This window comes from Phalacrocorax aristotelis, chromosome 1, assembly GCF_949628215.1.
Source record: "Phalacrocorax aristotelis chromosome 1, bGulAri2.1, whole genome shotgun sequence".
NCBI lineage: Eukaryota > Metazoa > Chordata > Aves > Suliformes > Phalacrocoracidae > Phalacrocorax > Phalacrocorax aristotelis.
This window is the reverse complement of record NC_134276.1, coordinates 112,114,077-112,126,405: the sequence shown is the minus strand read 5'-3', so window position 1 is coordinate 112,126,405 and position 12,329 is coordinate 112,114,077. Positions and strand designations below refer to the sequence as shown.

Genomic DNA, 12,329 nt, shown 5'->3' with positions numbered 1-12,329 from the left:
AGAGTAGAAAGGCAGTCCTTTGACAGGCAAATATCTGCTACTACACTACAAAGATTACCCTGGAAACTAATACCTAATCTTGGTTAAAGTAAAGGCTAAAATTTTACCACAGGTTTCATCAGACCCAAGATTTACTCGCAGGTTGTCACTCTTCAGAGTTACTTACTATTGCAGATGTTTTAAGGTACGTTCCTGTGCTGCTTTTAATATGTGCGCATTGATGCAGAGAATCACGTCTGGCACAGTAGACACAGGTTGCGACACATGTCTGTAATCCTTCTGCAGCTGTGATCATTCACCCCAAGTTTCTCAGGCTCTTGTGTGCAGGGATGAAACACTCAAATTGAGACTCATCAGTGGTTCTCCCTTACTTAGAAATGCTCTAAAGGCACCCAATGACCTAGTTTAAACTTAAAACCATATTCCACATAGATCAAACATAAAAGTGAACTCGTATAAATCTCTAAGTGTGACGTGTCTAAGACAGCTTTGTGGGCAAAGAAGGACAAAAATAGAAAAGTCTCATTATACGCCTGACAACAAGGTAGAGTAGATGTAGATGTAGCTTATGCCTGATGGGAAAAAGGACGAGAAGGAAGAAGGGGGTGGGTAGGCTGAAGGTAGTTTGAAGCTGATGACACCAGAGTAAATGCAAAAGGTTTGCTCATCAGAATCTGCAATTCACTGGGAGATTTGGGGGACTGGGGAAGGAACAGCAGAGAGAGATTTGTTTTGAATACAAACAGGATCAGGTGCCTGTCATTTTAAGATTGGGAGCAGAGGAGACAGGTCTGCAGTAGCTTAGGAGAAGAAAGCGTTTCAGGCAACTGGTGATTAATTGTGTTCTGCTATGCCACATCTCTTTCTATTAAACCTTAGATAGCCAAATCTGTTTCCTAATTGTTTTTGTGTTTCTCAGTCTTCCTTTTGTCTTGCATAGGAGTAGGCAATTTCTTTGCCATCAATATCTCATTAAGGGGCCTGGGATGTGAAATGCCTTGTTTTGTTTTTAATTTTGTTTTCCAGGCTTTTTGCTACATTTTATGACATGGCATTTTTTGTTTGCTTGTTGCGGTCCATTTACTCTCTGGCATTCCCTTTCCCCAGGTTATAGCTTTATTTATTTCTTCGCCTGTTGGCACTCGAGGTGTATGTAAATTATTGTTACATGCTTCACCATCACTACCTATTGCTCTTCATTTCCCCTAATGATATTCTAATCTGAATGCTAGTGGCCTGCTCAGGTTGTACATGTGTAGAAAACAACTTCAACTCATCTGTGAGGGCTTTTTTTTTTTTCTCTCTCTTTCCTATTGTGCTTTGCCTCAGACTTGTATTTGTGAGGTAAGGAATACAGCTCCACATCTTCTGCCTCAGGTAAAATTCTGCTGCCACTAGTGCAAGTAGCAGCCTAGAGGAAAAAGGAAGGGCATTTACACAAATAGCTAATCAAAGGGGTTTTAATGATACTCATTAGGAAAGAAATTCATTAACAAGCCAGCACAGGAACATTCCCTGAAGGGAGAGTGATGTTATTGGTCACATCAAAGTCCCCACCTGACTAACACCTTTATTGCTGTTCATAGTAAGGCCAAGTTAGCAGCAAAATCAGTCACATTCAGTTCTTGCTATGGAAAAAGTCAGCAAAGCATGGTTATTGAAAATGGATCAATTCCATTTTGGTAATAAGAATGGCTTTTCAGCTTTTCACAGGGACGTGTAGTTTAGCATTCACCACTGATCCTTTTGAATTCATACAGTTTTACATTTCTTACCCCTCATTTTCTCCCGTGCTCTTTCTCTCTACTTTTATTTGGATGCTTCCGACTATGCTTATATTGGTGCCCATGGTAGTGGTGAACACAGCCTCTCTGTGCCCCAGTCCCAGGGCACCACAAACCTCAGATGGGTGGATGCCAGTGCCCCTTTTTGAGCAGAAGTCTGCAGGAGGCAACCTCATTGCAAGGTGCAGCAGGGAGCCATGCTAAACTTTAGGCAGATCATTCACCCGGGCTAGGCACCTATCTAGGCACACCAGAGCTTACATCTACTACTCAGGATAGACACAGCCTCTGGGCATCAGAGCCATTTCCAGCTTGGAGGCATATAACTGTCTTTTTTTATGCTCACACCATTACTTACCTATAAAAGGAACTCTGTATTTTTCTGCCAACTCATTCCTAGAGATTAGCATTGGTATCTTGGGATGCTCATTTGCTCTGTAAAAATTAGGTTTTTAAATAGACTGAACCAGAAATCTCACTTTTATTGCACTTCCCTGATACAGTAGAGCTCAGTTATTAGAACAAATTGGAGCAAGCCGCTTCCTGCTTGTTATACCCACATAATTACTACAGGCTGATACATGAAACCATGCTTCACTCTTCTGCTTAGAGGCGAGACCTCCATTTTGCAAGGACAGAGCAAGTTCTATTATGCATTTTACTGCCAAAGGAGGTCAATTAAGTTTAATTGGTTCTAATTAGCACTTGTTCAAGCTGTTATATTCTTTACCTGCATCCGAGTGGCTCTCCTAGTGCTGCACAATGGATTCCTGCTTTTGAACACAAACGAGAATTACTAATGGCATCCTTGAAGGCAAAAGATGCACTGATCAGCATAAATGGGGAACAAATATCAGCACAAATAGTAGCAGGCCTTTTCAGAAAAAAACCACAAACATTTCATCCCCATCTGGCTTTGATCAATTGAACTGAATGCAACTGTGCACCTTGTTGAAAGTTGTAACACGGAAAGTACACAAATGTAATTATTCTCTCCCAGAACTTCTTTACAGCTGAAAGATAAGTACTGGAGAATGGGAAGGGTGGAGGGAGAGTGTAGCAGCTCTGAAAAAATAAATAGATCACTTTAGTGATAGCTAAGACAAAATACCAAGAAAAGGAAAAAAAAAATCCCCAAACATGAACATCTGAAATGGTTTGTTTTCTAGAATTTTTGAGGATTGTTTTAAAAGGTTTGTGTTTAAGTGGCAGGTTTGGTTTATTGGTGCGGATTTTGGGTTTTTTTTTCATTATGCTGCAGAGAGAGGAACAACATCACTTGCTCAAATGTCGGCATAAGCCATTTCAGTCCTCAGGATGTGGTGAGAAGCCAGCATTGAACTCAGGATGGTGTAAGAGAGAGTGAATGAGGAGTGACATGCCAGAAGAGATGCTGCAAGTGTGCTCTAGGAACTTGGTTTTGTGGGTTTTTTTTTTCTCATGCCAAAACTAAAGCTCAGAGCTAGCTCTCCTCAAATCCCCAGTCCACATTCACAGCATGTAGCCATGGCCCCACGTCTCCTCTGGGTCCCATAAGATGTCTCTAAGTCGTTCTTGTTATTTTGGGTGGAGGAGCGGTTGGCAGGGCAAGAGGTCAGTCTGAAACAGAAGCAAGGAACAAGCTAGAAATGGCAGAGCAGAAGTCTGGAACCCCTGGTCTACTGTGTTCCCTGGTCCCCTCCTAACTAATATGGCATATATCCAGCCACTCAATGCATGCAGAGCATTACGTGGCCCTAAGCAGCACCATGCCTCTTCTTTTCTTGCCACCCCCCACGCCAGGAACCCCAGATCCAGGGGGCAGCAGCAGCACTGAGTACACAGACCATAGCAGGACAGCACTGAGACAAGGGCTGGGGAGGGTGGTCCCAATACGTGAGACTTGCCTAACCAGTGGTCCCAATGCGAACCACCTCAGTGAAGTACCCTGCCTCTACATACGTGATGCCTGTCAAGATGCCTAAAAAAGGCATCCACTGAAACCTGCTGAGCCTGAAGCCACTTGTGCTTCCCAGCTGGAGACTGCTGGGGTATGAGCAGCCAGGACTGGGGGCTCGTACACCCTGGGCATACTCCAGTCCCATGGGCTTGGATTAACCACACATTTAAAGTACTAGATTCAGTGTCCAGAGGATCTAGGCCTCCTGTGGACTTTGGATGATGTATTTTGGTATGGAAACCAAAAGCAATGAAGCTTATACATGTTATCAACAGTTCAGAATTACATGTGAAACCGTTGGGGACTTGGCTGATTCTGTGGCAATGTATGTGTTCCCTTTTTTAATATTACTCTTTGTCATCTTTCCTGCTATTTGAATGTACTTCCTAAATGAATTGTCCATTGCCCACATGGTTTTCAAATATGATTTATTTTTAGCTAACGTGTTCCCAATAGACGGAATGTGTTAAAAAAAATAAAAATTAAATTAAAAAATCCTCCCCATAGCAGACAAGTTCCCCCCAATCTTTATAAAAGAAGGACAACTTTTTTCCTTCTTGTTCCCCTGCTAAATTTCCACAAGGTCATTAATCATAAAAAACCCAAACTGCATAAATTGTATAAAAGCCAAAGGAGCTGCCTATATTTTTTAAAAAAAGAAAAAATTCCTGCTAGAATCTCCCCCAACCTGATTACCTTTCCTCTGTCAGTTGTGAGGACTGTTTCTCAGCCTCAGTACACACCTTTTCTTCTGTCTGGCAATGCACGGGCTGAGGCAAGCATCAGCCACCATACTGTTATTTCAGTTATGTCTTCCTTTTGCGTTCATGTATAGTTAAATCAACATACTTTAAAAACTCCGTGCTACTTTGTGATTTTTTGTATTTTTTCCAAGGAATCGTGTTTCTGTTGTATTTCAGGTGACAACCAAAAGTTAGTCAAGAGGTTTACTGAGTTGGGTAGGGACTTGAGAAATAATAAATAACAAAAAAGAAATGTATGTTGTATGCATCACTGAAATGGCTGCCCATACAGCAATACACCACTGAAGCACATGTAACAGTTTATTATTTGGTCCTTCAGTCCTCCTGTATTTAAAATTGAGCACATAGTCAACGCAAAGATTGAGAAAAATTGACCTACCCTCTCTCAATACGTTCTGGGGCTATTCTGTACTGGGTTGGCAGTAGCTCCACCAGTACAAAACCCCAGGTCCTGGGGTTCAGACCCACTAAACACAGGTTTTACATGTCCGCTACTTCATGGGCTTTACGCAAAATAAGCTGTGCACTTGCAGTCTTTACTGTGCATTGAGATATCACGTCTACAAATGGAGGACGTATCACTGGAATAGCTGTATCAGTGCAATTACACTGGTACAACTATTCCCAATGTAGACAGGACCTTAACCAGAAATCCTATGACAGGCAGTGTTTGGCACTGGCCTGTTTATAAGACAGCTGTTACCTTAGCTCAGAAATCAGCATATAAAATGTTCCTTGTTACTGTAAGTGGACAGTGATGATTATAGCTCAGTCTATGTTATTATTGCCTGATTTTCCCAGTTTGGGTTTTCACATATTGACTCCTTACTCAAGGTCTTTTAACATAGATTTGAAAGGTGAATATGTTTTATTTTTTCCCCAGTAAATATACAATACACACTTCAACAGTACTATCAACCAACTCTTTATGCCAATTAAACTTTGCTGCACTAACAATACCAATGAAACACATTAAGAGATCATACTTTTTCGTGAACAAACTGTAGCCAATAAACAATTTTTTAAAAAAGCAAATTAAAAAAAAACAATTCTAAGTGCTGCCACAACATCCCTTTTCTTTAAACACATTATTCACAATAAATGTTTTCAATTTTTTTTTAAAAAAAAGGATACTTCTTTCAAAATAGTAAATTAAATGGTATTTTAAAAAATATGTACTGTGGTTCATTGGAAGTACACTGTATAGAAAAGAGAGAGAGAGAGAAAAAAAAAAAGAGACATCACCTGTAAGATAATGGAGACACTTTGCGATACACAACACCTTATGTAATATTGTAAGCAAATTATTAATGAACAAAAATGTACAGAAGCAGATGGACAAGTTAGTGAATATCATGGTACTGCACAGCTTTAATACTGACACACATTTACTTTCCAGTGGAAGAGATAAAACACGTATTTGAAAGTAATTGGGATGGCTTTATCAACATCTAATGATACTGAATTTTGAATAGAAGATAGCGAGTAAGGTGTTCCACCAAAGCTCAGCACAAGCTTTCGAATTAAAAGGAAAAAAAAAAATTTACCGGTGACTGAGTTAAACATTTTCCAGAGAATTAAATTTCAATTGTACCCTGAATAGTCTTCTCGTCATATGTTAATACCAAAATAAAAAACATACATATGTAAATATGATGCCTTCTTTATCTTGCTGAACATTTTTGCACACTTTTAGGTAATGGTTTTAACTATAATGGTTTAACAAGCAGGAAAATTACATCTATCCATTGGTCACATATATAAATAAATGCACACATCTTTTTTCTCAACTTTTTGGTTTGTAACCTGCTAAATAACAGTCTTGACCTCAAGAAAGTTAACTAGCATTTTTTAAATATTCCGTAGTGCTGAGTTATAGTTGATGGCTGTAGTGTTTTATCTTATCATGGAACAAGTTAATGAAATGAAAAGCAACACATATTTAGCATTGTAATTTACTTTTCTAAAATTCTGCCATTACTAAAAGTGTTCTTAATACTGGTGAGCTCCAAGGCAATATATAAAACAACATAGACTGGTTATATGAAAAGGGTATTCAAATGGAAGCTTGTGTTCATGGACAGATAACTAACAGAAATAAGCTGTAGGATGCAATTAAGCATCAAATGAGTGGGCTATCCACATACATTAGTCTAAGAAAACTCTGACAATTTACTCACTGAGATTTGAGAGGTACAGCAGATTTGGACAAAGTCATGAAAACTAATGAAGACAGGATGCTGTCATTAATGTCCACTTACAGAGTCTGGTTTATTCAAAAAGTGTATAAACATGCATTATTTCCTCATCATAGCAGGGTTTGAAGCCACTCACTAAAACACAGGTCAAAGATTTTCTTTGCTTGTATCCGACTTTTTGGATGTACTGTATTGCCAGAAATGTACTTAATGCAAGCTGAAAATAATTTGACCGTTGCTTTCCTTCCAAACACTAAACATATTACTACAAATTTAGTGGATCCAGCTTCAGCTCTCACAGACTTCAGGTAACAGAACACAAAGGTTTGTTTAGACTGCATCAAAACAATTAATGTCATGAATTTCAGTGGTGCAGCTCTATCCTCTATTGTACTGTACATGTATTGGAAAGATGAAATACCATACTCTGATGTTGCAATTTTTTGGAAGCAGCCTGAATATGTCGCAATAATAAATTGCATCCTTAACTACTTACTAGGTATTCCTTGAGTTTATATCATTCGTTTCTCCTGGGAAATCTCTGTCATATATTTTGGGTTGGAGAAATTAATGGTAATAATTCTTTTAAAACTGCAATATAAAAACAGCTTTAGTGAAACACCTTAAGTTCTTTTGTTTGTAGCAAGGTTTGTTTTTCTTCCCCTTTACTTAGTGGCATGGGATGGCTAAAAACAGATACTAAGGGCATCACTCTAGTGAAAGGGTCTAGGCCATCTCATGCTACCTTTAATTTTCATATTCACTTTTTAATCTCACACTTCCAACTTCTGACCCCTTCTTAGATAGGAAGAGCAACTATGTTGCTTGCTTTTAAAAGATTTATATCTGTCTCTGATGTCTTCAGTGACATCAGTTTTGCCTGTCACTTTCTCATTTCTACACCCCAGTGGAAAACCACCTAACATACTCCTTTACATCCAGCATTATCCAAAGTAGCTTACAGTACGTAAACCTTCACACATTCAGTCTTTTTTTTTTCTTCATGTCATGAGGAGTAGAGTTTTGTGCTTATCACCAAATAAAATTGCAGTGCAAACTTTCAACATAAAAGTTACACAATTAAAAGTTAATATATGGCACCACAGCCTATTAATTCACATATAGTACAACAGACCAATAAAAACAGACATGAATATGAACATAGCTAAAAAGAAGGTGAGCTTGCATAGCAATGCAACCAAAGAAATTATATACAGAAGGAAATCCTTTTCTTCCTGGAGGGTGATTTTTTTTTCTTTCTTTTTTATATACTCCTGACAAGGAATAGTTTAAGGTGGATGGTGTATTAAAGAGAAGAACACAAGTAAAATATCTGTGGGATATGTGTGGCTGTGTGTCTTTACATTGCATTTACAGTTCTTTTAATAGTACATAAATAAAGAAAATGTTCATTGCACTGTTTATTGTCATCACTTCCATGAGTTCAGACCTGATGGTCCATCAGAGCAGCTTGCAATGTGTCTTCTCAACTACTCTATAGAGAGAAACAAAGAGAGAGAAAGAGGTTGTAATAAGGAGAAAAAAAAAAAACACAAAACAAAGCCTATGGCAATACTACTGCAGCACAGGATGAATGTTCAATACGTTGGGAGAAAAGAGTTAATTACTTCTAAGTTGAAAAGTAATGGATGCTGAAATTCAGCACTTACCAATACCAGATCTGAGATAGCACATTTCAGGGGTTCTGGATCACCGTTAGCTCTCTTACAAGCTACGGGGCAGTAACTCTTGGGACGTACTGAGGGTTCAACTGCAGCAAACAGGAGGCAGACATGCCAACAGCTACATTGCTTTTACTCGTGAACATACCAGTATGCCTGAGCTAGCTGGGATGTTGATGTACTACTTCAGACAACAGAGTAAAACTTTGGGGAATCTAGTACTACCATCAGGTACACAGCATTACTGTGATTTTATACAAGGTTTGACAGATATTGTGTGACAATAGAAAAAAGTTTGAAAATAATTCCCCTGGCCTGGGAAGTTGAGGAAGGAGTTGGGCTATACAACTGAAAAAGTGGGCTACACAGTTGAAAAAAGAGGAACTCTATCTAAGGTCAAAAAGAGTAGAGTACAGCTCACCAAGCAACAGAAAATGAAGAAGGCATCACAAACTTGCCACCCTGCCCAACAAATTCAGCATCCTTTTCATTCACTCCTCTGAGAAAAACTGCCAATGGCATTTCCAAGACAAGTACACTATACTTTGCCAAGAAAGTTCTAAATTACTAGAATGTCTTTCCAATTTTCCCAGTGTTTCACTAGCATTACACACTGGAAGATGTACTATGTAGGTAACGTTGGCATGGCTTATGCAGATTTGAACTGGTCCAAACCAAAGAACAGAAATTAATTTGTTTGTCATCGCAGGCAAAACACCTCAGAAGGCAAAAAGGTCTGGGCAAAATTTAATCTGGTTATCACACTCGACTTCCTCCTCTCTTCACAACAGATTTATAATTTTTGACCTTTTTGAGAGTTTGAACTGTAGCTAAACTTACATAATTCACCAGTAAACTGTCCTTGACTGTTTGATCCCACATAGCCTACATCGAGAAGGTCACTGGCATTGCGTTGGTGACCTCCTCGCAAGACTTCACCTTTTCTAGGTCCGGTCGATCCTTTAGAAGAAGCTGTTCCTGAAGAGCTGTGGCCACCAGGGGATGGGAAATTGGGTTTACTATATGGTACGAGTGCCTCTTCTAGAAAAACAAAACAAAACAAAACAAATACCAAATAAATACCTATAAGTAGAAACAATTAAGCTATTCTTACATGGACACCGTATTCATTCCTGCCTTCAGATATGTGTTTTTTGTCTTGCTTTATAACATGGCAATTTTACCTAAGGAAATACGCAACTCAGCGTTGTATCCCACAGACAAAGAAACCAGCATGAATTTAATCTTGCTTTCATGTAAACTCATAAGTTAGTCTGTATTAATTATAAAAAGTCTCGATTCATTATGAAGTGATAGACCATGAATCATAGATACTTTAATAAAAATAGATGCGCATACAATTTCCAAACAATGCAGCTATGATTAGATTTTTTGCTTCAAGCCTACATGAATGTGCTTTTTCCTTTCCTTTAGTTTAAATTGTGGTAGCATTACCTCAATCAATTTAGATAAAGAACTACAATATCAGCTAATTTAATTAGCTTCCAGCAGCTCAGTAATTTCTGATGATGCAAAGTACACTGAAGAATTTTTTAACTGGTTGTGAATTACATTGGAAAATATTATATTATACATAATATTAGTAGTTGTAATATTTGGGGTGAGTAAATCTTCCTGCAGCTTGTTTTATATTCCATTATGAGCAAAAGGCTAACTTTTGCTCACTTGGCCTCTTCCTTTGTGAAGACCTGTAATAATGAGCTGCTTGTGAGAACAGGATTAATACCAGTAAAGCGCAGGGACTATATATCTTCATACAGTGTGAAGTAAAACAAGACATCACGTCTGATTAGAGTTTCCAGGAGATTTTCTTGTAAGAATCCTAACCTAAGAAGCAAAACAGCAGCACTGATTTAACACCGAAATAGAAGCACTATTTCATTGCTTTGCTGTGTATGATCTGCTTTTGCTGTCTCTGAACCCAAAAAAGACACCTTGCTAAATATAGTTTGATACAAGAAAGAAGGAGTACATATGCTTAACCCCAAACACAGGAATTGCCCCTTCTGAAATCAGTGGGATATCTCCCGCTTGAATCTTACACTTTTTAAAGTGAATCTGGGCTGAAAAGGTTTTTTTTTTATTATTTTGCTTTTCCCATGGTCTTCACTCTTAAACAACCTGATGAGCAGAAACAGACTTTCTTGACAGACGGCAGGACCACAGAAGGAAAAGTAGGTGGGGCTGGTTGGGGAGAAAGAGGAGATAAAAATGCTTTTATTCACAATCTTGAAGCCTTTGCAAAGGCTGCAGCAGAGGGACAATTAATGTAGGGAAATGTGAAACGAGAACAAATTTGTGGAAGAAACCCAGGATTTCATTTTTTGTGTCTACTACCACAAGAGAGTAGGACACAGGGATTCCCCATTTGATCTGCTATTGAACAGAACTGGTTTGTAAGGTAAATCTGTTGCAGAAAAGAGCAGGCAGTTGACTTCTTTCCCCACCAAATATGTCCCTCTGGCCCTACCCAAGGGACCCGAATATTTGTACTGCAGGACATCCGGGCAGTATCAGTGTTTTGTGCTATGACCATGTGCTATCCTTGCTGAAAGATAAAGAAATGCTTAAAAGACATAGTAAAATGTCATTTATCAGCCACAGCCTCCTAAATTATGTTACCTGTTCTTTATATATCAAGCCCTAACAACAGAATCAGATGCAAACCTGGTTCCCAAAGGCTGGCTAAAATATGGAACAGCTTGCATTAAAGCAGCAATAAAGCAAGCAGCATAAATCAGTTTAGCAGAAAGCTGGATACATTTTTAAAGGATGGAAAGAAAAGTCACTAGCATTGCAAAAGAGTTTGAAGATGACATATATAGTCAATTGATTTGTTTTTCTAGTTTGTGGGCTCAGGATAAGGCCTCCTTCGGGTTCAATGAAATATTGAGAAAAAACGACCATGAATAAATACAAAGTGCATTATCATTATAGAGCATATGGTGTGCTAAATTATCTGTTGTGCCCTCAGAAATAAACGTAACCAATAAAATAAGCAACTTTGACATATTATAAAGGCTAAGTTTTCCACAACATTCTAGCACAAGAAAGGTAGTTGTCTAAAGTCCTTAGAATGGGCTCACATTTATTAAATACTCAAAACAGTGCCCCAGGCCCCAGGCCTGCAAAGAATACGGGGCTGCTTTGCTGATGCCTTTCTCTTTCAAATACTGAGCTTTTAATTTGAAGATATAATTCTAGCCCCCGTGAAATCAGGATATAGGCGTGTAACAAAGTTTCTATACACCATATGATAACCAAAAGGATTTTATTATCAAAACTATCGTAATTTGATCTAGCACTACTTCCTTTAGAGGGGTAGCTGAGAATCTAGTATTTGATGTGGTGTAACTGTGGCTCTACAACAAAGCCATTGGCCAGAACTCAGTGATCTTGTTTATACTGAAAGGAACAAGTGGAAACATGGTTCCAAGAATCAGGTATTTTTATTCTACTCAACTTCAAACCAAAGGTCTTGCTTTCAAGATTTCACTCACAGCTTGGTAATATCTGAATGAAGCCCGCTAAGCAGCAAAACATCTATTTCCTGGTAGCTGACAGCTAATAAGTCCTTTTGGAAATATATTGAAAACTGGGGCAGAATAGATTTCCAGAGATCTTTGGCATTAATAAAGGAAAAGGAAGAAGCACTATCAATATTATTAAACCCCCAAAATTTAGTAATATACACAAGCATCATACACAAGAGTAGCCTTTTTTAAATCAACCAGAGAAAACAATACAGAGCAAGAAAGCAGTAGTGCAAGAAGCTGGGATGAGAATACAGACAGACAGATATGAAGCGCAGGCCCACCTCTGTGAAGCTCTCCCAACAGAGTAAAACTGTACTATCTCCTAGAGGAATCCTTTGTCATGCATAAAGAATATGCAATTGCTCGGGTCATCCTGAATTTGACAAGAACAAGATACCTGTAATC

General features: G+C 38.5%; 1 protein-coding gene across 11 annotated transcripts in view; it reads right to left on the bottom strand.

The window, feature by feature from the left end:
- Positions 1-5,332: 5,332 nt before the first annotated feature.
- ROBO2 (roundabout guidance receptor 2) overlaps positions 5,333-12,329 on the bottom strand; it is a 472,649-nt gene continuing 465,652 nt past the window's right edge. For 8 of the 11 annotated variants that reach the window (XM_075102044.1, XM_075102078.1, XM_075102071.1 and 5 more), the window contains 2 exons: positions 9,307-9,408; positions 5,333-8,180 (listed from right to left, as the gene is read on the bottom strand). In XM_075102044.1, the coding sequence (XP_074958145.1) occupies positions 8,176-8,180; positions 9,307-9,408 (107 nt within the window). In that variant the 3' untranslated portion in view covers positions 5,333-8,175. Of the gene's footprint in view, positions 8,181-9,207; positions 9,409-12,329 lie in introns of all 11 variants that reach the window. The other 3 variants (XM_075102036.1, XM_075102053.1, XM_075102120.1) reach the window with 1 other exon arrangement.